Genomic DNA, 27,772 nt, shown 5'->3' on the forward strand with positions numbered 1-27,772 from the left:
TAAATCGCGTTTTGATTTAAATCGCAAACGTGGGTTTAAATATATGTGTTTTTTGATTCACAATCAGACAAATGCAACATAAATTGATATCTTTGTCTTCTAAGTATCTTAATAAACTTTCAGCATAGCTTTCTCCCAGTTTAGATTTATTTTTCTTGGGATCTTGGGATCAAACGTGGAAAGATTAGATTGTAATCGTTTTAATTTTTTAAATACATTGTGGAGTTAAAGCAAGTTAAAGCCTTGATTTTATATATCACCTTTAAAAGTGGAATCTCAAAGCAAAGTAAATACCCAACATCGATTGTACCCATCTGTCATGCTAATAAAGCACCTTGAATTGAATTGAATTGAGCGAGAGAGCCAGGACAGACAGGCAAATAAGATACACTCCACAGACATTCACAACAGCGACATATCATAAAACGTTTGCACATATAGTTAAGTTATTACTTGGTTTTCAAAGTGCAATGAAATACAATATTGTTGTTGTTGCTGTTATTGTTGTTTTTATCCTGTAAAGCGTTTTGAGAAGCCACCTTTAAAGGCGATATATAAAAGCGCTGAATCTTATGGAATGTGTTCCGCCGGGGATCTAACCCCAGCGTCTAAACCCTCTGATTAGAGAAAAAATATGTGCTGGTTTGCTATACTGTACATACTGTACCAGGAAGATGATTTCTTTCTATTCGAAATGTGTATTTTAAAAGTTTAAGAAGTAAAAACCTTACAGCGTACACAGATTTCTAAACTGATTAGGATCGTTATCTTTGTCTTATCCATAATAATGTTCACCGCTCTGTCCAGCAAATTAATAATAAACTTTATTTTATATAGCGTTTTAAACGAATAAGTAATTAGATTGCTCATAAACCTAATCACTTTTTCTACATAAACACAGCGTGATTGCTCTCTGAAAATGCTTTTTCTTTATATTTAGGCTCAGATTTCAACTATAGATCGTATTATTATAAACTTTCTTGGAAAAATGTCTTTTATGTAAACCATGTTTGCTATTAATTCATTTAGGGCTAGAATATGTTAATTGTCTTCCAATCGAGTCGAGTTGACATTAGAAGCTTGCCACGCCCGGACTGTTACACCAACGCATTAGCATGTTAAAGTGATTTCATTGAGGAGCCTAGCTTTCTTAACTAGTAAGTACTGTACCTATGAAACCGGTTTAATTCGTCACAGCCAGCACTCCCGCAGAGAGGGGGGTTGTACTCGTTAATGTCTTAGCCGGAACACATCATTATAACTCATTTTGTATTTCTATAAAATAATCGTTTGCCCAGCTTAACACTATTGCTGTTGTTTTTATCCTGTTAAGCGCTTTGAGGAGCACAGCTTTCTCACCACTTAGATAACTTTTTGATACCATCCTTACACAAAGCAGAAACTTCTTGTATTTTCCGATGACATACAAGTGGAAAGATTACAGATTTTAATTGTCTTTTTTCTGAACCAGGGAAAATCTGATCACGTTTCTCTATAACAATAATAAAAAACTTTATTTTACATATCACCTTTAAAAGTGGCATCTCAAAGCAATACAGTAAATGTAAACCACAGATTACAAAGTAAATACCCAGACAAACGCAAACGCGTTTTTAATAAAATGCTTTTATTCATTCAGCAGAGAAAAGCTAAAACCTGGGCGTAACAGCTGTTCCTTTTTCTGATCACTCGCTCTCTGGATAAACGTCTCACCTCTCCTGTTTGTTGTAACAGAAAGAATAAGGTTCTGGATCCCGAGATGAAGTAAAACAGATGAATTTATTGCATGCATGGAACAATAAAGCCGAAGTCTTGTTTCCTGCAAGAAACAACAAAACCGAAGTATTGTTCGATGTGCCGGTACAAACTTTTAGGTTATATAGTCCTTGCTTGCTGCTTCAGATGTCATTCGGTGTTATGGTAAGGGGAGGGGGTCATGGTATTTGGCCAGTTAAAAGACCCTGGCCAAATGGTCAGTTTAAGATTACGCCCCCAGGGGGTTCCTAGCTCGCATCTGGAATCCTTATCAGTTAACCCCCTTTCCTGCCATAAACCCCTGTTGCTTAGAAGTCTAATTTTCAGGCAGAACTGACATAAGTTATTAACCCTTTTTACATCTTGTCTCTTACTTCATTCCCCCCTTATAAAATATAGCATACGTCAGGACTGCCTATTTTTACACATACAATGTCAGGGCAGATCTTTCCTTTTTAGATGTACAGGCATGCATTACCATGACATTGTGCGTTCCATGGTTACAACAAGATGTTATTGATGTTTATGTACAAGTGATAGTTACAATTATACATATAAAACAACCCTAATCCTACAAATACATAAAGTCCTACCCCAGGACCCAAACGCAGACCTCAGCCATGTGGAGATCTATCGTCAGGATCTTGGAGTAGCAATATTGACCCAACTCCGATTATAATTTTTTGGCTGATAGATATGCCAACACCCGGAATGTATTGATACCATATCCCCAGTAATGCTCCTCAGGCCTAACAAGCACACTGTTGGTCTTAGGAAGCATCAGACACGGAAACGGTAACAACATCCTTCTTTCTGTTCACTCAGTCTCTGGTGCCGTGGGTCGGTGAAAGTGCGATCCAGCGATCTCATCCTGTCACTCAGATGGCACAATCAGTAGTTAGTGGCACTTGATATGGTCCCTCCCAGCAGGATTGCAACGTCTGGCAGGGTATCTCTTCTTCACCTACACCCACTCGCCAGGTATCCGGTCGTGTCTCCCCTCTGCTGGAGGTCCCCAAGCGTCCGGCACCTGTTCACGAGCCCTGTGCACCGCTTCAGTTAACAAACCTGCAATACTTTAATAGAGAGTTAGTTAATTCATCAGTGCGTTAGCCAAACTTGGCCTCCAGGGAGTTTCTTTGGCTGCCCAAGATGATCTGAAATGAGCTCAGTCTCACAGTTCCGTTTGCTCCAGCCCGCAAACCGCACAGGAGTGCAGGTAGAGCATCTACCCATGGTGTTCCTTCAGTTGATATTTCCTTAGTTGGTCTTTCAGACTGTGGGTGATGGGGTCAATGTGACTTCCAACTTACCCCTAGTGAGGCAATTACAGCCTGGCACACCTTCCCAGTGTAGTATGCCCCTAGATCAGTATCCAAGGGGCAGGGCAGTCCGTACCACGGGATCATCTTTGTCATACACTTGGGTATGTGCCAGCCCACATCCCATCATCATACAACCCCACATTCTTTACACATTTGTTCTAACCACTATTAAACATCTATTAAAGGCCTCAACCTGAATTCTCCCTTTTCCCCAATAGAGGTTTCACAGGGGTCTCAAGACTCCCGCTCTCCCAGTGCCGCTCGTCTGGCATCTGCATCTGCATGGTTGTTACCTTGAGTTACTGGAATTCTTTATTTATTGTGTTATTTACACCTTACTCAAGCTGCTTCTGTCAGCAGCTGTAAAACTACAAATCAGTTCAGAGACAAGCCCAGTATTCTTAACTGGAGTCCCTGCCGTTGTGGGAGAATCCTATTTCTCCATAGCCATCCAGAATTGTGGCCTACATACAACAAATACATACATTATATACATATACAGTAACCCTTTAACATCTTTCTTTTTACAATCTCCCATTAGTGCTCTTAACTGGCTTGCTGCGCTAAGGCAGTGGAGGGGCATTTTTCCGATTGTTAGCACCTTGAATTCTGTTGTAACAGCTCAGCCTGTTCTCTGTTCTCCCTCATGCATCAGAGAGGACCCATCAGTAAACAGTATTACATTTTCTTAAATTTTCACAGTCCCCCACCTTTTGGCTACAGCATCTAATGGTATAATAGTGCCTACCTCCATGCTCCTGCATCAGCACAGCTGCCCAGAACCCTTTTTCCACACTTACATACAAAGAATGGTTGATCCATCTGAGGAAACCCCAGTCTCAGCACCTGTAAGAGAGCTTGTTTCAAATTATTACAGGCGACTTTTGCTGCTGGAACCAAGGCAATCTTGTCCTTGTACTGCACTCCCCCCTTAAGCAGATCTGTTAAGAGTTGTGCTCACCCCGTAAAAACATTGCACCCAGGCCCTGTTAAAATTTCACAATGCTAGACACAAAAGGGCCTTATCATAACTGCTTCTATTAGACACTCTAAAATGAAGCAACTCAGACTTGTGGGTTTCTTCATCAGGGGAAGCACTCAGAATACCATCAACATACTGAGTGATCACAGTCAGTTGAAGCCACGTGATACCCTGTTCTGGATAGTCATTCTTTGTAATGCATAATATTCCAACCCAATAGATCTGGGATAAAACCACCCATTAAAATCTGGTACTCGGCAAGTAAAATTTGCTGCCCCAATACTCTTGTGGCTTCCTGCCGTCTCCCCATATACATTACTCTATAGCACACTGTTGAACAGAGGAGTGAAACAAGCGTGACAGTAGTGCTCCAGTATCCCCTAACAGAGAAACCAACACTCCATTAACAGTAAATTTTTATCCACTGGAATGGGACAGACTTAGGGAGGCTACAAGGGATTTACAGGATCTAATCGTTAGGTAAACAGATCTTCTCACAAGAATTTTATTCTCCCCAGTCTCGATTCTAAACCTACAGCGTTTCAGCATGTCTGGTTTCGAGACATTTGAATAAATCCAAATTGTTTCCACTATTGCAACTAATTGTATAAAAATACAAAAACTGTTTATCTAACTACTTTTACGTCCACCTGTACTGTACTTATACGTTTCAGACGCTCTTATGTTTTCTAATCTCCTTAAGTTGATTTTCGCCAAGTCTCTTTAGTTACGTCTCTAGCCAGTCCCGCTGGCTAAACACACTCGCACCGTCATTTAGTATACCAAAACTCACAGTTACACACATACATGCCGGCACACAAATTCATAAAACACACATACACATCGAGAATATATTTTTCTCTTCGTACTACAATGTGCTGTATTCTTGTTTTACTTCTACATGAATCCTTTTTATTCCTGAAGCGCACTCCAGGTTTGCTGCATGCCTAATTTCTGGTGCGGTACTTTAGCCAATCGGTCAATATCTTCCGGTTTTGGATTTGATCGTATGGGGGAATCAGGGAAGGTAGGTGCAAGTGCGGACCCCCCTCAACGGGGTGCGAGACACTTAGAGTGACACTGTCATCAACAGGGTCAGCCCCCCGCTACATCAAGTCCTTTCCCACTTCGGGTGAGAGTACAGTACAGATCCGCGGGGGCCCTCCCTTTAAGAAGGGAGTCCCTGTTCTGTCTTTATTACACTCGTACCAGGTGTCATCCCACTCGGACCCCCCGTCTCAGTATGGTCACTGTGGGAATTGATCCGAATTATTTTCATTTCCTGCCTGTCTGTTCCCCTATGGGAGAGCAAGATATAATTTAGTTGACGGTTGTAACACATTAACTAGTGCAGTGCGACCAGGAACTAATTCTTCCTTTAGTTTCTGATTCTCCTGCACTGCCTCTTTTCGCTTTTGTTCATACTCTTTCGTAGAGAGTAAAGTATCTTTTCTTTCAGGTTTTTGTTTTTCCCGTAAACACACTTTTAAGAAGTCACATTCCAATTTCTTTCTTTTCTTTTCTCTCATGTATCTGCCACCACTGGTGCCGGCCGTGCACCAGGGTGGGAGCTACATGCTTGCGCTTTTGCCAATCAATACTCATATGCTTTCTTTACAGGCATCTTCGCCCCAAACTCCCTCTGACAAACTCAGCTTTTCGCATATTTTTCTCCTTTTTTTCCGTCAACTTACACTTTTCCGATCTATAAACGGGCCCTTCCACCACTTTCTCAAACCATGAGTTAGCACACATGTTCGGTCTCTTTAAGTTTACTTTTGTCGCGTGTGAGGTAACAGCTAATCGGTAGGGGGATGCTTTCACTTGAAAAACCTGTGCATTCCTGCACTCATTCAGCTAAGGGCGTCTGTTACCTCCAGATCTAAATGCCTCTCAGAGCCTTTAGAGAGGACTTACACAGCACTGTTCACAGGTAAGGAACGAGACCTCGAAAACCCCCTTTCTTGATCAGTAATTCACCATCCCCAGAACACCAGCATCGCTGCTTTTGCCCCGGGGTGGACTTACACACTGAGCTCAATCAGGGCGATTCTCAGGTCTCAACGTCCTTTAAATCCTGCTACTTAATGCTATGCTCTTTTATTATGAGGTGTGTTTATGTTAGTGTCGTGCGTGTGTATATGTATTCACAAACAAGGAAAACACCAAAAACATACATATATATATATATCTTCTACTTCTGTTTCCTTTGAAACAAAAAACCACGCCACGCCAATCCGTGCACGATCAAGGCGTAGCTAATCTCAGGACCCCGGGCGCAATTAAGGCCCACACCAATCCTGGAATATATGTGCATTTAATGCACCACTCAGCTCCAGAACCCCGGGCGCAATTAAGGCCCACACCGATCCTGAGCCTCAGAACTCCGGGCGCAATTAAGGCCCACACCAGTCCTAAACTTCGCGTTAAAGGTCCAAAACCCGTTCAAAAACTCCACGCGCAATTAAGGCATACACCAGCTTCGAATGCCTGTACACAATACCGCGGACCGCCTGCCAAACCAAATTCTGGGCTTACAGCAAACCACCCATTACATACACCGGTGTCTTCCCCGGGCCAGAGGAATTCAGGAACTCACGTTTACTCCGTCATCTCGGGCGATTCTCGCAGGGAGTAGAGACTTCCCAATCGGTCAGAGAGAGTCGGGACTTTTTTTTTAAAAAAAGAGGAGTCCTTACCTCTTAGTAATGTGAGCGCTGACCGTCTCTCCTGCCGATGGGAAGTTTTGAGCCTTCTGGAGCATCCGCCGACTACGCCAAATTTGTTGTAACAGAAAGAATAAGGTTTTGGATCCCGAGATGAAGTAAAACAGATGAGTTTATTGCATGCATGGAACAATAAAGCCGAAGTCTTGTTTCCCGCAAGAAACAACAAAACCAAAGTATTGTTCGATGTGCCGGTACAAACTTTTAGGTTATATAGTCCTTGCTTGCCTCTTCAGACGTCATTCGATGTTATGGTAAGGGGGGGGGGTCATGGTATTTGGCCAGTTAAAAGACCCTAGCCAAATGGTCAGTTTAAGATTACGCCCCCAGGGGGTTCCTAGCTCGCATCTGGAATCCTTATCAGTTAACCCCCTTTCCTGCCATAAACCCCTGTTGCTTAGAAGTCTAATTTTCAGGCAGAACTGACTTAAGTTAACCCTTTTTACATCTTGTCTCTTACTTCATGTTCTTTGTTTTCCTAATTTGCTGATTATGCCTTCTGCGATCTGCTCTTGCCCTCACACCTAAAGAAGACTATATTAAATTTCTTGGCGCGGTCCATTGTGCAATTAACCCTTGTATGTGCTGTCCTTAAGGTGATATCAGATAAAGGTGATATGTAAAATAATGTTTTTATTATTGTTATAGAGAAACATGATCAGATTTTCCCCAGTTCAGAAAAAAATATCTAAAGTATACTAGTTTGTCACTAGTATACTTTTAATACAGTCTTTGCTGTGCTCTAGAGGATCCTTGTGATATTTCGAGCTCTGGTTGAATGATAAGTGTCGCAGTTAAAATACATTTCGTAGTTGGCAATTATGAAACGCTCTGTTAAAAGCAAAGGAGTTTTTATGTCCGTTGCAGTTTTTTTTTAAACTGAACTTGTTTGAATTGACTGAGCTCCGTTCTGTACCACACAATGTCTGTTTTTTTTTTTTAGTGCTGTCCTTTGACAAAACAAGGCTCACCAGATAATATGAATTGAAACCTGTTTTTCTGGCGTTTAAAGTCGTGCGATGTGTAAGCGGGAACACATCATTATATCTTACATATGAAAAATACATAATATAGCTCCCAAACAAATGCAAACGTGTTTTTAATAAGATGCTTTTATTCGTTCATAATCCGACGATTTCAGGAAGACTACTGGAGGTCTGTTTTTTTTTCTGGGAAACCATAACTCTGGTCTTGTCCAGATTGACTGTCAGCGCTCAGGTCTGACAGTGCTGCTCCAGCAGTTCTGCCGCAGCGTCTGTTTTGTGGGCGACAGCAGGACCAGGTCGTCTGCAAAGAGCAGGAACTCGATTTCTGTAATTAATGCAGATCAGTAAATCAAGGGACAAAACAGTTATTGCGCCCGGCTCCTCAATGGGCTTTGACATGCTACTGCGTTGGTTTAACGGTCCGGGTGTGGCAATGGTTTTTATTATTGTTTTTATTATTATTATTTTATTAATGTTTTAAAGTACTGTATACTAGTTTGTCACTCTTCTCATCCCCTCTTTGCTAAATGGCTTTTGAATAGATTCACATGAAGAGAGAGGTGAAACAGCCCTACACAGCCCTGTTGCAGTACACAAATATAATTATATCTTATTAATTTCTTTAGATACGCGATTCTTTTAATACAGACTTAGCTGTGCTCTAGAGGATCCTTGTGATATTTCGAGCTCTGGTTGAATGATAAGTGTCGCAGTTTAAATAATTTTTGTAGTTAGAAGTTATGGAACGCTCTGTTAAAAGCAAGGGAGTTTTTATGTCCGTTGCAGTTTTTTTGCAACATGAATATAATTATATCGTTATTAATTTCTTTAGATACGCAATTCCATATTATATTCCCTTTTAATCAAATTCTAAAAGTATGCTTGTTGACTCCGGTATCACGTTAGTTAAAGACTTGGAATACTAGTGTGTATGTTTTCTTTAAAGTACCGAGACCAGCCATATACTGTATGTTTAAGTTCCAAAATTAATATCGTTTATGGCCTTCACACACGTTACAGTATGCTCCTATTCTTTTTATGCTCAGGCACTAAGATTTCCTTTCAGTGGTAAAATTCCATAAAAATATTCAATACTTAAACGGGCACAGTTAAGACATTAAATATACATATACATATTGTATACAGTACAGTTTGCATACAGTAATATGTTTATGTTCCTAAATCAATCTCTTTTATGAGCATGTGAAAGGCACGGTGAATCGATTCTCAAAAATTACTGTACTTTGCATGATTGGAAACAAATGCGTGATTGCGAAATGCTGTGGTGTTACTTTTACAAAGACGGTCAATGAAAAAAAGAATGTGGACCAGGGCAATACTTTGAGTTTACACTTACAGCTTGTCCAAGGTCATTCATTATTAATACTATTAGTAATATCTTCGTTAAAGACTTTGATGGCGACAGCTCAAACATGAGAGGTTGAGCTTTATTAGCTCCACCTTGCGGAAATTCCGGATACTATTATTTTGCTTGCGGTATTATAGAAGAATTGACAGTAACTAGCAGTATTTACTGGTAACTCGCGGTAGACTGCGTACAGCGCAGAGGAAAAAAATGCGGTATCGCCCGCGCATTTTGAATGGCTGCATCTGTATATCTTTTCTTGCTTAACTTTTGGAACATTACTGTTGCAACTCAATTAAACCTATCAAATTGCAAATAACCTAATAAAAAAACCCTCCAATCCGACTTCAGACAATTGCACTTAACAGAACAAAAACTGCCCTGGTTAAAGTCATTAATAATCTTCTGTCTTCTGAATCTGGTTTTCTCTCTATGCTTACTCTCCTACACTTCCCTGCTGACTTTCTTGTCTTGGGACTGTGTTTGTAGTTTCTGATATTGCTCTTAAATAGTTTCACGCTTACTTTACTGATTACCGAAAGTTTGTCGTTCTTGGGGGTTTCAGTTTGAGTTAATTAAGGCTTGTGCTCCTCAGGGAACGCTACTGGGTCCCCTACTATTCTGCATTTACATGTTCCTTACGAGGGAAGCTACTGTATTATCACATGGTCTGAATTATTATTTCTATACTGAAGACACTCAAATCTACATCCATACTAAACTTGAAATATGTGCCTTTTCCAGTATTGATTACTGCAATGCCATGCACAGTGGGGTATCTAAATCCACATTGAACAAATTACATTGGTCCTCAGTACCTATCTAACTTATTATCTTTCTCTCCACTTCACAGCCTTCGTTTATCTGACTCTGGTTTAATGTTTGTCCTCCAATCTCACCTTCATATTATGAGTGACAGGTCCTTCTCTTGCTATGATCCAAAGCTCTGGAATTCTATCTCCATGGATATCAGAGAGTCACCTTCCCCGCCCACTTTCAAATGCAGATATATAGGGGATGCTTATAAGATCATTTTGGGGTTCTTTCTCTCTGTTTATTTAACACAATTACAGTAATCAAAACTACAGTATTGATTTTAATTTACACAATATTATTGTGTATTATGTGTAAGTAATGCAATAATTTACCATTTTCCAAGAGAATAATATTTACTGAGTCTTTTTCATTCAAGCTGACAGCAATCTCTTTGAATTCTGTTGGTGAAGGAGATAAAATTGTGCTTTGTCTGCTTGTTTAGATTGTCCCCAATGCCACCATGTATGATTATTCCTGTGTATTCTGGAATTACACAGAAAGGGATTGGAGCACAAAAGGGTGCTCCAAGGCAGGTGATCAGTTTGGGAATTTGAGATGCATTTGCAATCATACCACCAACTTTGCTGTGCTCATGGTAAGATCTTTTTTTGCACTGTTTCAGCTTTTATGTTGTAAAAGGCTTTTAAACAGATTAAGCTATAGTATCAATATTTAGGGACCTAAATATTTGGCATTATTCTTTGTGACAAATAATCTGAATACAGTTTTACATTTCTAATAAAGTCTTCTCACACATTTTCTTTAGTCTTTTAAAAATGATTACAGGTACTCAGATCCACTGGAATGGATAACATATATTGGATGTGCACTGTCTATAACAGGGCTTTTTCTAACTGTAACATACCAGATAATATACAGGTAAGATTTCTCTTTGCTGAGTTATATTACATTAAGATTGCATTATTTGTTATATTAAACTGTCGTCTGATTAGTTACCTATTACAGTGGAGTCAATCTAAATTTACCACATAGCTCTAGTTATGAGTAGACTAGGGTAATTCACAATTTACAGTAGTGAAAAAATAAAATACAAATTAAACAACCAGAATTTTTATATCATGTTTCTTCCACCTAGGAATTCCTTGAAGAGCAACCACACTGAGCTCCTGATTAATATTTGCATATCCATGATGGTGTTTGACATAGTGTTTATTGGTGGAATCTCCAACCCAAAAGCTGAGGAAGAGACCATCAGCTCAAATACGAGTGAAAACAACATGCTATCCTCTGACATACATGTTGATCCTGACAGTGGTCCTTGCACAGCTGTGGCAGTTCTGCTCCACTTCTTTCTACTGTCCACCTTCACATGGAGCTCATTGTTTGCGGTTCAGAACTATATGCTTATGGTCACTCGCTTCGTACAGACTCCCAGACGTTTTAAGTTGATCTCAACAACAGTTGGCTGGGGTAAGACAAAATTTATTTGACTTATGTAATGTTAAGAGTTTTTGAATATTTTATTTTATGGTACAGCTTAAAATTAGGTTTAAATGTTATGTTCAGAAGCTTTGTTTTTATACATGGTTATCTTAAATTTGGAGAAGCATTTCTTTGCCTTTATTTGGCTTCCACAATATAAGTGAAAATAATATTATGTTACACATGAAAACACCCACAGGTCTCATTTACTGTGTTATAATGTTTGACTTGCCAATGTGTTTTCAAGGAGAAAGAAATAACTTCAAGAGTAAAGTACCTTTCTGCCTGCCAGTTTAGCTCTTGCCTTACCTTTATTTTCTTTTTTTAAGTTTCCAATGTCAGACACTTTACTGTTAAATGTATTTCTCAAGACTTTAATAAAAGCATTTTTAATATTCATGTAAAAAAGTGACCAAATCTCCAGTTTTCCATAATTCATCACTTTGCTCTTTTCAAACAGGATTCTGACACCCCAAAATCCTTTTCTTTCCCCAAAGTCTTCTTCATCAATATTGCATTAGAACATCACCCACTTACAACATCCATCCATTTCCTAATCGCATCCTTGACCACTACAGGGTCATGTGGGCGCCAGGGACTATCACAGCAAGCAATGAGTGCAAGGTGCGATGCAGCTGAACAAGACACCAGGACACATACAAACACACACACAGACACACTCACACTAGGTCAGTTTTTTACAATAGCCTTAACCAATTTAAATATCTTTGATGAAATTCCATTTTTACCAACACAGCAAACTGATTCATGCAGGATTCTTTCATAGGTCTTTTCTAAATTAAAATGAACTATTCTTTTAAAAGTTCAGGTGGGTAGCTGCGACAGCATGCGTAGGCTGCAAAGTAATAGGTTAATTCCATGCTGAAAAGAGAAGAAACACAATGTTTTGGTCGTGGAGCCTTCTTCAGGTGTGAGAAAAACAGGGCAGTGATAGGCCACTGCCCTGTCTTTCTCACACCTGAAGAAGGTTCCACAGCCGAAATGTTCTTTTAACAGTCTACATACCCTAAAGAATGAGTAAGTACAGAGCATACAGTGCATAACAGGTAGTGATTTCATAAAATGTTTTTTTTTGTTCACAAGCACAGGTATAGTTATTTTATTCCTTGTGACTCAAATTTAAAATTCTAACTTTCTAACACAGTCCTCCTATTTGTTCCACTTTTATACTGGATATCCTCCAGTATCATGGTTCTACTTTTCTGATCTTTCTCCTTTTCAACCATTTTCTAAAACCTGTTTTTATTATTTTATTTATTTATTTATTATTAATAAAATGAAACACTCCGGAAATTAATTCAAAATCAGGTCAGTGTTGTGATAGTTACTGAATCACAAGAATCACAAGATCTGTTCTGTATGTTGTTTCTGTGCTTTATTTGATCCAACATGTCTGATTAGAGGAGATATGGGACAGGTTTTGCATTAGAAAGTGCTTAACAGGATCTAAGGTTTAGTCACGTGTTATATTCTCCTAGAACATGTACATGATTGATGGAAGGTTTACAAGGAAAACCATGCCTCCCAAAAACTAATTGTATATTTTTCTTAATCAACACAATTAAGATTTTATTTTTGGCCATCAGCTTGAAAATCAGAGCTTATTCAGTAACAGTTAAATAATAGTAATACTGAAATTCTATAACAGAAATAAGCAGTGTCCACTCCAGCCTACTTACTATTGGTCACACCTGAGTCAGATGCTGTGCATAGACTGTTGTAAATATCCAAGTTGTGCAGAATCCTAACTTCTTTGAGGACTTCTTACATTGTTGTCTTCAACAAAAAAATGACCATCATACTGTCAGCCTATAGTTCCAATACCTTTGATCACCACAATAATAAGATTCATTACTATCAGATTATAATAAAAAGGGTAGAACTAAATTGACTTTATTAGAAAATAAAAAGTAGGTCTTGTACTTAATCATATTTTTATTACTTTATTAAAATATGACTTAGAGTGAATTGCAATTTAGACTTCACTGTTACAAAACCTTTGGAGGGCACTGTAATGCATTAAAATATTTTTTTCACAAGGTTTACCTACAGTTGTGGTGGCTATAACACTAGGATCTACATATCGAATGGACAATCCATTAAACTACCGGCAGGAGGAGTTGTGAGTATACTATTGGTTGTTTGTTCCAGTAAACTCTGAGTATCAGTTTGAAAATTTACACAGAGAAAATCAATGGATGTTAAGATGAATTAATTTTGTTTTAGTCATTTTATGTATTTCCTTGAAACAAATAAATGTAAAGTATTTTGTTTCAGAAACTTAACTGCCATTATTTTTAAATGCTATCCTATAAAATCAAGGGCAGTGTAAATATTTCATCTAAAATCTTAAATCTAAATATGTAAATATTTTTGTAAGATTGTTTTTTTTTAATTTGATGATCACCTGTTTTCCAGCTGCTGGTTGGCTGCACTTGACAGAGAGGGGAGATTTGACATAAAAAAGCCAATGTTATGGGCATTTCTTTTTCCTGTGGGCATAATCCTCATTTTCAACATTCTGGTGGTTATATGCTTCATATACCAAGTATCCAAGAAAAGCAGTACTCAAGAAAGGTAATAAACATTGTAGTTGACAAAGAAGAAATCAGAAATAACCTACCGCAAATATTGTATATTGAGAAAAAAACGTTATCATTTGGACAGATGTGAAAAAATCATAGTTTATGAGAGACAACATCCAAGAATTAGATGCTTTGTGAATGCTTGAATTATTTTGGTAAAATAGGTTTGGCTTAATCCATTTGGTTAAGCGGCAGCTTCATCGCCACAAGATGAGAAGGCTTGAACCCCATTAAGAGGGAGATGTTAACAAGAGTAATAGTAAAAGTAAAAGTAATAATCATAACCCCCAACTTGTAAGGATTTCTCAGAGGAAATACCCAAGTGGAAATACCCATAGTTAGAGGCATGTTACTTGATAATGATGGAGGAATTTCATGATAAAATTAGAATATCTTCCTTCATTAATTATATGAACAATGTAGGTTATCAGAATGAATGAGAACAAGCTATTGTTTCCAGTTGTGACTCTAAAGAAATGTGGCAATGACGAATGGGTAGAATTCAAACAAGGTATTAGGGTATAAAGAAGAGATACATAAAAACAAGGATAATACATTAAGTTTACTGTTGGTTACACTCATTAACATAATCACTTTCAGGTGTTCATAAGTAAATACTGCTACTTAAATTAATTAAATTGATACCAAGTCAGTACACAGGGTGGAGACTGGTTAGTCGGTGCAAGTCACTCAAAAAGGGGAGAAACTCAGTTTGCTTCTGGTTTAGCAGCTGCTGAATTCAGTAGTTCAGTGGATGCACAGTTGTATGTAGCTGGTTGCAAGATAATGCTGCATGCAAGACCTCGAGCAGAATTCTGTCTTTACATTTGGGCTCACTCTTTAACTCGGTTTTCAGGGAAAAAGTGTAAATTCCAAAGTGTGGCAGACATGTGTTTTCTGTTCTCAGTCAGCCACGTTGGTTCAGCAGAGAGAAGCAGAATTAGAGGTGATGTGTTCTACTTATTATTGGGGAAAACACGGTTGGTGTTGCTGGTCAAAAAGTCACCAGGTGGAGTGGGTACTCACACCCTGCAAGTCCCTGATTGGTCAGTCATCTCTTGGATGATTGACCATGCCCTGTGACTTTTAGGATTAGGTCCAGAGGTGCCTATGGCTATCTGTTAGACATCCAGGCACCAGCAGTGGACATCCACCTTAGGGAGTGTTGACACTGGATCTGGACTGTCCTGTTAAAGTTCCTTATCCAGAAGACAAACTTATCTCCCTTACTTTCCCACACGCAAAAACCACTAGGTCATTCCATGGCTGAGATCACAGAGAGGGGCCTCAGTGGCATTTTATAACAACCTTTCTTTCTGTAGCTCATCAATATGCCTTGCTACTACAGTACCAAACCACTGACTAACAACAGCATGTGAATCCAATATTGGGTGCATTTTTGAAGATTTAGAGACCCTCTGGCAATGACGAAAATTTGTCTGGCAATGATAAAAAATGTAGCCTATTCCATTTCTTCAAGAATAGGTGCCAAAATCAAACCCCTGATTTGCAAGTTGATGTGAGCTTGGTTACATGACGATGAAGGAAAAAAACAGATGAGCCTAGATCTAAGAGATATTAAATAAATGCTTGATCATGAGGAATTATTCTTGTGGCATAATTAAGTGACCCAAAAAGGGGAAAAAGAAGTTACTTTTTTGTATACAATTTGGATCACAAATAGGTGGACATACAGTATATACAGTAGCTGAATGTGATCAAGCTTATCATAAGGTAAGGAAATGGAAAAGGTTTCCAAATTAAGAATAATTTCCAGAAATCTGATGACTGTAGAAGGCCAAGCCATTATATCTGTAGCAAGATTGATCCCTAGTTTATTGAAAAGTCAGATTAAATTGAACAAGTTTTTTTTGCGGGGGGAGGAAAAGAGGTTTCTGCAGTGTCTCCTGTTTTGTGTTGACATATGGAGTAAGGTTTAATGTTACAATGCTGGACAGACCTGGAGCTGAGGAAATGGCAACAGGGGTAGAGAGGGAGGAACCTAGGACTGGAGATTTTTGAGCCATCTTGGACGATGAGTTTAGAGACGGAAAGAAAGGTATGCATACGATACTGTTGAAAGCCCGCTCACTGAACCAGAGGTAGGATGCCAGACAAACCAAAGACTGAGCGAATTGGCATCAGGAGCAGCAGGTGGCAAGAGGAAGAAAATCAGGAATGATGGCATCAGAAGTGTTGGGCCTTGTTGGAAATCAGTAATAAATGTTTGAGGAAACGTGGACATAAAACACTGTAGGACACCAGCTGACTGACCTAGAGGTAGAATGCTGGAGAGACCGAGGGCCAAGGAGATGGTGTCAAGACCAAAAGGGGCATAATTGAGCCATGTTGGACACTTGGGACAGAAGTAGAAAAAAGAATAGAAGAAAGTTTTGAGATTTAATCAAACAGCATGGAAGAAGGAGGAAGGGATGATTCTTGACATTCCAAGGACCGAGACGTTTGGACAGGAAGAATAGGAAAAGAAGAAGTAAGAAAAGTAGACAAGATATGAAGGTATGTTAAAAGAAGGAACAGAAATGGGGAAACAAGGTAGCATGGTGTTTTGCTGTGTGTTTAGTAAGCTGGATGACAGCAGTTTGTTTGTACATCAGATACATGGAAAGAAAAGCTTTCTTAGCACATTTCTTTTAAACACTATGCCATGATTTTAGAGTGTTCTTTGCAGCTTAGCCAATGTCCATTTTTTTATGTTAGGGCTGCAATATTACTGAAAGTAGAAGTAGTGATGCAAGCACTGCAGCAGGAATTTCGTTGATTAATACCAGGTTTTGAGTGAGAAGCTGCAGGTGATGGTTGCACTGGTGACGTTTCCTAGTCTGAATAAGTTATTTCAAATTCTCTGGAAAGGACAAATTTGTTTTATTTTTTTTAATCACCAGTTCACCACTAGTTTGTTGAAAAACTAGTAAATGAAACATGGCCTGGGGTCATTATATTACATACTGCAAAAGACAATATTTCAGTTGGGAGAAATATAACGACTTAACAAAGGTACTGATATCTGTGTCTTCAGATGTCAAGGTGTGCCCTCATGCTGTATTCTATACCAAGGATTGACCAGAAACACAAATGTGGCCTTATCATGCTATGTTTGCACGTAAGAGCACTGTAAATACAAAGACATGGATAATGGCTGTTTATTAAGACCTAAGATATATGTTCAGTTATTTTATCTGAAAAAAAAATCCATTATTTCCTGCAGTCTGCATGTGTGAGATGGTCAAGTTTCCAATGTTGTTTTGCAATTCTGTTATGAACAACCTGGGTCAACTTAGTACATAGTGCCCCCTTTAAATATCCTGGTTCTTTTTCACATTTACATTTTTTTGCATAAAAAAAGATATTAAAACAATGGTCTTGTAATGCAGGAAGGTGCTAAATCTAACCTTTTTAAATACACGGCTTGAAAAATGGGTTGAATCTTAAAATGTCACTTGATTTGCATATTTATTTAAGAAGGACAATGAGAAACTGGTTACCTTTTCAGATTTAAAAAGGACATAGCTACAAAGTATTAAGACGTGCAAGTTAAATATTTTTTTGGTGGCTAATGTTTGCTTTTAAGGCTCAACCTGAAACTCTTCTAATTAGGGTATGATATTGGAAAACAAAATCTTGCTCACACAAATGTACAGAAGATACTGGTATTAAATGCAAAATCAACCGCTGCCATCCTCCCAGGCAGAGAAAAAAAATTGCAGACATTGTTGAACTAGCAACTCCTCATGTGATCACCCCAAAAAAGATGTTTTATCTCAGTAACAAAAGCAGCTGGGAGGCTACTTTCAATGACACAAATGAACACAAATGGAGCATTAACTAATGAGATCCATTAGGTTTTCCTGCGAATTTGTGGAGGGCTGAGTCACTTCATGCCCCCAAGGAAACAAGGCTCTATATCTTGGAAATGAAACCTGCACAAATGGTACTTTCAATGGCAAAAAATAGAACAATCACAGCACTAACGAATGAGGTGGGTTTCATCATTTGCGCTGTTTGTAGGGGGCCAACTTCACAGAGCTGTCTTAATAGGTGTTTAGCATTTGTTTCTGTTTTGGGTCATTGTCCTGCTGAAACGAAAAATGTTTATCCCAGTTTAAGGTCTTTAACAGACTGAAATAGGTGATGACTCTAAGATTTGCCTTTAATTTGCTCTAATTTTCCCTATAATTCTAGTTAACCTAGCAATTTAATATGAGGCATTAAGCATGATGGGATGTTACAGGTATTTGCTTAATGAATGCATGTACAGTAGTCATGATTATGGGGACTAAAAGGTACTGTGCAAAACATTTTGGGGATCCAACAAATGAAGCCATTCAGAATGCATGTCAAAACCCAGTAACGCGTTACAGGGGCTACACTTTACTGCAGCATGTGATTCACTGGCCACAGATGATTGACAGGTGGCACTTGTTGTGCAACAAAAGGGAAATTATTTAAGCTGAGTATAAAATAAGAGGAGCATTAACATCGTTGTGAATGTCATAAACAATCTTAATTTAGGAATGTACTGTAAATATGTTACATATACTGTATATGGCTGGTAGTGGTAACTAAAAAAATGCAACAGTATTCCACTTTCATCATAAACATTTTATGCATAAAAGTCTTTAACTCGGTGACTATTTTAAGGTTATATACTTTATAAAACGCAAAAATGTTTTAACCCTATATATCTATGAATACTTGCTGTTGTTATTTCAGTAATAAATGTGTACTTTTTATAATCCACTTAATAGGGAATATAATATGCAATATTAATATATTATATTTAGATCCTTAAATTAATATTGTTGTTACAAATGGAGGGTTACAAAACTGGTGAAAATCAGGAATTGACTGAGCGGTTTAGTCAATCAGTGAAATCATTATTCATAACCCCCCAACTTCTAAGTGATTTTCTAGCCATATACCAGAGTAGCTGGTATAACTAGAGGCACATGAATTCTTTATTCTCTGGCACAGCTTTGTTGAGAGGAGTAATAATCCAGGCACACTTGGCTAAAACAAATATTTATTTCAATAAGCTACACAAGACACAAAACATACAACACACCAAGTTACATTATAATGTTACAAATGGGGCTGGACAGATATTTTAAAACAATGATACAACACACAACAAAACATGTTACTTTATATACAGTATTTATAGACAAGGCATTTTAGAGGCCTAACATTCTGGTCACCCAGAAAACCCCAGACTGATACTAAGCACTAATCTCTTATATACCTACCGAAGCCACACAAGATGAACTGCCTTCTAACTAAATACAAAACAACCTGCAATTAAATCTCTCTCTCTGCACCCTGGATGCCACAAAAAATGGGAGCCTATATCCCTATCCATGAAATGCACCCTAATCAGGAAAGACATTTCTAACTGAGGTATCTTTTACCCAGGAAACCCAAGTTCCCTCAAACCACAGAATAGCACACTCTAAATAGGTTCAAATACTTTTGTTTGGATGATCATGAAGTAAGAGCTCTCGCCTGACACAAGCTTCAAGTCCCAACTCCTCTGGACTCCTCTCTCTTCTTCCTCTATTCTCCTTGTTTCTTCCTTCTTCCTCTCCTCCCGCTTCTCCTTCTCTTTCCTCCTGTGCTCCTCCTCTTCCACACTCTGGTCCTCCTGTTTGTGTGGAACAGGCTGGAGTGACTCATCCGTGAAGAGGACCTGATGCCAGAGCTGATGGCCCAAGCCAGTCAGGTGTGACGTCTAGGAGGTGTGAGCGAAGGGCCTCTGATAGGTCGTCTTGCTCTAAGGCCAGGAGCATAGAGCCTCACTGTCCTGTCACTGATGCGGGCATTGTGTCTGCCGGCAGTTTCAGCAGCAGTACAGGTGGCAGATCTGAAATGATCTATCAGATGGACCAGTCTGATGTGGCGGTCCTGCTCTGGTGTAGTCACTCGAGGGAAACCGGATCTTGGATGGTCAGCTGTCCTGCCGGTCTGCTGAAATGTTCTCTGCAGTCAGGACACATTGGAGTAGCTTACTCCATTGTGTCTGGCAACACCAGCACATGGCATGCCTGCCTGCAGCATGCCAATGGTCCTCTCCCTTGCTCTGGTTACATTCAAGGCATTATGGAATGCACAGAAAGACTAAGTGGCCTTTTTCTTGCAGTGACCTAATCTTTGAATTAAGGCCTTTTTAAAGGTCACCTGATCAGGCATTTTTCCACCTGGACCTCGTTGGTAAAAAGTGCACCTAACAAGCTTTCGTGTGATTGGCAAGTTGCAATGCCTCACTGCACAAGCTGTTTTGCTGGTCAGAGGGCTTAAAACAAATTAACAACTTTTTGTGAACGTACATAAGCTATAACTATAGTATTCTCATTCCAGAAAATGTTGCATTTCTTTTTTCCATCAGTACACTATATTGACTTTTTTAATTATTTTTATATATCACAATGTGTTCAATGTTAAATGATATTAATAAAAACATGAATGAGCAAATGTGAGTACAGTCAACAGTGGGAGTAAAAACCAGTTCAACTAGTTGAATTCAATTCAAAATAATGTATTCATCACAGTAGGGCAATTTAACACAAGCCTTTACAACAAGCTTTAAAACGAAATTGTATATATTATAATTATAATCGATAATAACAAAGTGGTATAAAAAACACTGAAACCATATACTTCAGGTATTTCAGATGTCAATAACTTTGCAAACAAATGACAGAGAGCCTTCAAACTTTTCACTTTTATTTAAACAATATCTAGTACCTGGTTGCAGAAAATCAAAAATAAGAAATAATGATGTATCCCTGCCTAACTTAGAAATTGCATGACTTTAAGAGCTATAGAAAATGGATTTTGATAGTTAAAAAACACTTTTTATGCGCAGAAACTGGGTGATTTTTCGTCCTAGTGATCAGTTTAGAATCTTTGTGTAGGCTGTCTCCCTGAGAGAGGAGGCATGGAGCTCACCAATACAAAGTGTCCTGCAGCCTGTATGTATGGCATGTATGGCACTGAGCATGTCTGCCTTTAAGTGTAAACCATCAGATTTCTAATATATCTCACCAGACAAAAATATCCAGAAAAAAACAACAAACTGATATTTTAATGTCTTCAAAGATGTGGCCTTATCAGAAATCTGAAAATACTTGTAGGCCTATATGTCTACTAGCTTGTTTAAAAAACTGAGACAAATTGAACAAATATAAAGAAAATTCTACATAAATTTACCCAGTAAATATATGAAAAGTATATAATAAAGAGGTATAATATAGAAAGCCTCTAGGTACTGCTAGAGAGGCTTTTTATGGGCTTTGACTGATAAGAATCTGAGTAGTCATTAAATGATAGATAAAGAATATTGAAGAACAACAGCAAGGGCTCAGTACCCTCCTTATGCTTCTGAATGGTCAAGAACACACTTAATGGTTCTCAAACTGTGGTACGCGTACCACTGCTGGTATGGGGAATGCCATCAGGTGGTATGCCAGATGACCCTGGAAATTTGTTGTGTACACTGAAAAATTGGGACCATTTTTCATATTTTCTCTTTTAATAAAATGAGTTTATGTGTCAAATATGCAGCCTACATACTTCAATACAGTGTGCGCTAATACTTGAGTGGTACACAAGAGCTACTATGTAATTTTATACCATTGTATAGCAATGCGTGTTACGAATGTAAGTGACCAATTGTATTTAAAAAAGTTATCTTCAGCAAATAGGGAGGTAGGAGAATGTGCATGATTTTAGAACAATGCCAATCTTGTGAGCACAGGAAAGCGTGATAGATAACAGAAAAATATTGCTCCCATGCACATGAAATAAAATCTTCTTTTAACTTCTGAGACGGTACCCTGAAATGGAAACAGGGGAAAATGCAAGCTTGTGGATTGCTATAGCAGGTAAGCCCCACACTACTTGTGAACAACTTTGTTTACCATTGGCAAAAGACCTGACAAGAATTATGTGTGGAGAAAAAGCTGCTAAACAGCTCGACCTGCTCCCCCTTTCGAATGACACAGTCACTTGTAGAATTATCGATAATGCAAATGACAACGTTACGTTGAGCAGATGCTTTTCACTGCAATTAGATGAGTCTGTAGATGCTATTGATTTGGCCAATTTGCTCGTTTACGTCACATATGAGTTTGAGGGCACATCCCATGAGGACTTTCTGTTCAGTAAGCCGCTACCAATAAAAACTACAGGAGAGCACATATTTCAGCTTCTGAATGAATTTATCGAAGAGAATGGCATCGACTGGAAAAATATGTCCGAGTTTGTACAGACGGTGCAAGAGTGATAACAGGCAGACACAGTGGTGTAGATGCACAAATTAGAGAGGTTGCTCCAGATATGAAGTGGACACACTGCAGCATCCACCGCCTGGCACTGGCAGTCAAGAAAATGCCTGAAGATTTGAAATCTGTTAGACTCTGCTGTCAAATTTGTAAATTGGATCAAGGTTCAACTAATGAATTAACATCTGCTTTGCTAGACTAAACAGGCTCACCCCTCTCACTGAAATGGTAAGTGCTCAGTGCTATTTTTATTATATGTGTACTGTATGCGCACGCTCATGTTGGTCATTGAGATTTTCTGTGATTCCTATGAGAAGGTGACTTGTACGTACTGTAGTACTTGGATGGTTTGGTTTGATCAGGTGTGGTACTTGGTCCAAAAAGTTTGAGAACCACTGCCATAGATCATCTAGCAATATCTTGGAAAGCATAGTCAGTAGAAGCCTGGCTGAGTGCTTGAATGTTGCTTAAAAAATTCTGCATGAAGTTTTTATTAAATGATTATAAAATGATAATCAAATTATATAAATAAGGACAAAAGTTTAATTCGTTCTCTTATTATTGAGATTCACACAGTGCTAGAGGACTATTTTACGGTGTTTGAGGCTGTAAAAACAACCTTCCTAGCTTGCAGGAGGATAGCTGACAACAGGGATAGATATACAGCAAGTGTTTGTTTACAATTCACAACATTGACAGGAATATACATTTACCCATTTTACAACCAGGCAGTAATAATAGCAATGTGTAAACCTCTCTGAAAGGTCAGAATTCACTGAATGACAGCTTGTTTTGCCTATCAGGAAGCCAAATTTACAGCAGGTTAGTCTGAGTCTTACAAGAGGGAAGTGCACCACAACTATGTGATTTCCAGTCTTTTGTCAGAAATCACAGAGGAAAATTAAGAAATGAAGAATTTAAATGAAGAAATGGTGAGAAAATTATATTTTTTCTGCATTTTGGCAAGGTTCTGTGATTATATCTTTCACAATTTTTACACATTTATTGGTAAAATGTGAAGTGCAGAATGTATGAGATATATCTTTCTCTGAAGTAAGATGATATTTCCCCGTTTCACACAAAAGGCCTTTTCTAATTCTGTTTTTTTCACTGTAAACAGGGCAAATGTTTCATTTTGCGGTTTTGATGCCTGCGTCGTAGTAGATATGCAGGGAGAGATCAACATTATATGTAAGTTGCGTGACAGCCCAGGGGTAGGAGCCACAAGTTGGGTGTAGACAGGGTATCACTCACTCTCGTTCTGCCTTTTTTGCCTATCGGGGAACTTTTCCGCTCTTTCCTGCCTCCAAAAGTAGTGCTAATACTGGCCCTCTAGTTGGGTCAACAGGATGTTAACAGGATGTGGAACCACGTAAATGCAGAACTTTGGGCCCTTTGCACGTCGACTCCCAGTCCCAGAGTCTCCACCACAACTATGCCATGGTCCCGTTTTTGGTTCCTTGCCTCGCTGAGTGGTTCTCCGTGCTTGATGAGCTTTACCTAATGATACTTGCAAGGGACCTCTGGCTTCCAGACACCAACACAGAGTATCTTGCTACCACTCCACAAGGTCATTGGCTCCCTCACAACCAGTGCCTCAGACTTCCAGGGTGCCCACATCTGACTCCATCCGAAGGGTCTCACACACACACAGAGTCTGCAGCACCTCACTCTTGCGCCGAGAACTCCCTAACACCGAGCCTCTTCAACATGGAAGCTGTTTCAGACTGCTTTTACTTGTTAAAGTTTTATAAAAGGGACAGCTAGACTTCACCGATCAAAACACTTCAAAAGGCACAGGATGAGCTCTGTGGTGTCCATTGCTGTTCTTCCCCTTCCTCTTCATTGGCGCTCTTGATAAGCTCCACAAGGTCCTCCTCTGTTAACTCATCTTTGGACTCCTCCAGCATCTCTTTTACCTCCATTTCAAACTGCATACTGCAGTATTTTAAATGTTAAATTAATTAAAAAAGAGAGTAGGGCTATTTTACAAAAGCAACATTACTCAGTTCAATTTATGAAAAATAGTTTATTATTCTACTGTGGCTTGTTGTGAACCGAAGTGCTTCTTTCAGGCTTGCATCTGCATTAAGATGTTAATCTATGCCTTAATGCAAATTTCAGCAATGGGTAATCAGGATAATTTAACTTTTAATTGTGAAAAATATATTTCACACATATTGTACTGTAGATGGTAGTGGAAGTTAAATATAAAAAAATACAAAGTATACACAGTATTCCACCAACTGAACATTTTATTTATCAAAGTCTTTAACTTGGTAACTTGCGGTGGTTATTTTGGAAAATTTTTGATGTGCTTGTTCTAAGTATATAGGTTTTTATGAAGTATATAAACTTTATAATGTTTTATTCTTTTCGAAGAATACGTAATAAGAACACTTGCCATTATTGTTGTAAAAAAAAGGTGTGATGTTGATTTAATACCACACGATAGGGAATATTAATTTAAGCTAAGATCCTGTTTTTATTTTATTTTGTTCAGTTGAGCAGTTTGAAATATTTTTGAGTTGTGTGGAGTTCTCTGGTTCAGTTGCAGGTTTATGGGGAGAACGTGACTAGGACAGGGGGAGATCAGGAAGAGAGCGGGAGAGAATGCAAAGTAGTAAGGATATATATATCTGTCTCCATCCAGTTCCCATCAGTATCAGTATCCCATACACTATCATACTGTATATGGAGTATATTTATACAGTACATGATCACACTGCAGTTCATTAATGTGTACGCTACTGTTTTGGTATATCTGTGTATCTGACTTCATGATTCACTGGTTTGGTTTCAGTGGTTTGTTACTACCACTTTGTTATTCTGAATTATAATTATAATATATCCGATTTTGTTTTAAGGCTTATTTAAGGCTTAGCTGAACTGGTTTTTACTCCCACTGTTGACAGTATTCATGTTATCTCATTCGTGTTTTAATATTATTTAACATCGAACACGCTGTGATATATAAAAATAATGAAATAATAAAGGCAATACACTGTACATACAACATACTACAGATGTACCCATGTACCCGTGTAAAGATGTAGCCATTCAAAATGTACTGTAAAACCCCATTCCGCAGGAAAACATCTACAGCCTACAGCAGAAATTATCTACAGAATACCACAATACGTGATTGGCTAGACAAAATGACTGACAGGTGGCACTTGTGGTGCTATAGTTGTCAGTGAAACTATGATTTCTCTTTACTGTGCATGTTTTAAACCCGCTTTATATGGAATATTTATATGGATTTTTACAACTAAAGAGAAATTTTAGTAGCTGAGCATAAACAGAAGAGGAGCAAAACGCGTCTGAAGGTCATAAACTATATTAATTTAGGAACATAAACATATTATGTAAACTGTATATGGCTGGTTTTGGTAGTTTAAATAAAAAATGCACACCAGTATTCCACCTTCTTCCTAAACATTTTAAGCATCAAAGTCTTTCATTCAGTTACATACTGTGGTTATTTTGGAAAACTTGTTACGTTTTCTTTCTGACTATATTAAGTTTATATACTTCAGAAAAAGTTATAATGTCTTAACCTTTTCTATGAATATTTGTGGTCGTTATCATAGTAAAAAAGCGCATACTTTTTAGAGTTTGATTAATATGGAATATGATATGGAATCGTGTATCTAAAGAAATTAATAACGACATAATTATATTTATATACAGATGCAGTCATTCAAAATGCACAAATTATGCTGTGGTAAATCGCGGTAGGCATGGCGCGTCATAATGCCTAATACCGCAGTTCTGATAATAGTATCCGGAATCACCTTGTAAAACCGCCAGGTGGAGCTAATAAAGCTTATCCTCTCATGTATAGCATTTGAGCTGTTGTCAGAAAACACCTGGTTTGTAGACTTGTAATAATTTTAAACTGTGTATTACAGCATGTTAACCATTAAACCTTAAAAAGTCTGTTTATTTTATAAAAACAAGATTGCTCAGTTGGACAAAAGTACACAACCTTCCACCTTCATCATAAATATTTCAATTATGCAGAAATATTTTATGCATCAAAGTCTTTACAGAAGATATTACTAATAGTATTAATAATGAATGACCTTGGACAGGCTGTAAGCTCAAAGTATTACCGTGGTCCATTTTCTTTGTAACCGTCTGCATCAATTTAACTGTTGCCACATGAAAATACTTTTTTTCATTGACAAAAAGTAACACCACAGCATTTCATTGATCCGATCATGTATTAGTTTCCAATCATACAAAGTAAGTTTTGAGAATCTCCAATTCAACATGCCTTTCACATGCTCATAAACTATATTAAATCAGGAACATAAACAAATTACAGATGCAGCCATTCAAAATGCGCCCGGTACAAACCCGTACCGCACACAATTACCCACAAGTCACTGCGCCGTACCGCGGTACGTGATGGCTGGCCAAAATGGCCAAAATGACCGACGGGGGCACTCGTGGTGCATTGGTCGTTAGTGAAAAGATTTAATCATTTAATCTAATGCATGTTTTAATCCACTTAATATTGAATATTTATAGGGAATTTTACAACTAAAGGGAAATTTTAGTAGCTGAGCATAAAATGAAGAGGAGCATAACGCGTCTGATGATCATAAACAATATTAATTTAGGAACATAAACATATCATGTAAACTGTATATGGCTGGTATTGGTATTTTAAAGAAAAAATATAGTATTCCAGTATCTCCCTAAACATTTTAAGCATCAAAGTCTTACATGTGGTTATTTTGGAAATGTTTTTACTTGCTCCTTCTGAACATATTAAGATTATATACTTTGTGAAAAGTGATAGTCTTTCAACCTTTTCTGTGAATTTGCTCGTTATCGGCTTAAGCAATTACACAGCGATTACAAACATTAAAAAAAAACATACGTGCTTTATACTGTTATACTGTACAGTGTATTAAAACACTCTATGGTCACTACACTGCCCACTAAATCTCTTTCCCACAATTTCACGGGGGTAAGGTCACGTATCTGATTCACAGCTGGATACAGTTTCATCTTGCAAAAATTCAGATATTTGTCAACATATTTACTAAAACTATCCATCTCAGTAATCTCACTGTGTTAGTCTCAATGCACTCCCCAGTGCTCACTCAATGTTCACACTCCCAGTAAAATAAAAAAAACAGTTTCCCGCATTGTCACCTCACACCAGGGGAGAAGGAAAAGTGCCCGCGGTCATTTTTTTCACTGACAGACAAAGTCGATTAAAACTCATTCAAAGGGGGTGTTGTGTTAACACTAAATCTGCTTACCAGAGCCGCTTGTATGAGCAAGGTGAATTTCTGATATCTAACCATTTTTTACAGCTTTTAAAGTCATGCAATGTTTGAGTTAGGCAGGAACACGTCATTGTATCTTATTTTTTATTTCATTTAAAAAAATAAATATGAGGCAACCATCAATCAAACCTCCTGTTTTTTCTTAACACTCATTTTTCCAT

At 38.2% G+C, this 27,772-nt stretch overlaps 1 protein-coding gene across 3 annotated transcripts in view; it reads left to right on the forward strand.

Moving 5' to 3' along the window:
* LOC148639749 (uncharacterized) overlaps window positions 1–27,772 on the forward strand; it is a 99,528-nt gene that overhangs the window by 66,238 nt on the left and 5,518 nt on the right. For all 3 annotated transcript variants that reach the window (XM_088620664.1, XM_088620666.1, XM_088620667.1), the window contains 5 exons: window positions 10,399–10,551; window positions 10,723–10,835; window positions 11,053–11,387; window positions 13,461–13,542; window positions 13,839–13,997. In XM_088620664.1, coding sequence (XP_088476790.1) covers window positions 10,399–10,551; window positions 10,723–10,835; window positions 11,053–11,387; window positions 13,461–13,542; window positions 13,839–13,997 — 842 coding nt within the window. The remainder of the gene's footprint in view (window positions 1–10,398; window positions 10,552–10,722; window positions 10,836–11,052; window positions 11,388–13,460; window positions 13,543–13,838; window positions 13,998–27,772) is intronic.

Source organism: Lepisosteus platostomus, chromosome 26 (genome assembly GCF_059453375.1).
Source record: "Lepisosteus platostomus isolate fLepPlt1 chromosome 26, fLepPlt1.hap1, whole genome shotgun sequence".
Taxonomy (NCBI): Eukaryota; Metazoa; Chordata; class Actinopteri; order Semionotiformes; family Lepisosteidae; genus Lepisosteus; species Lepisosteus platostomus.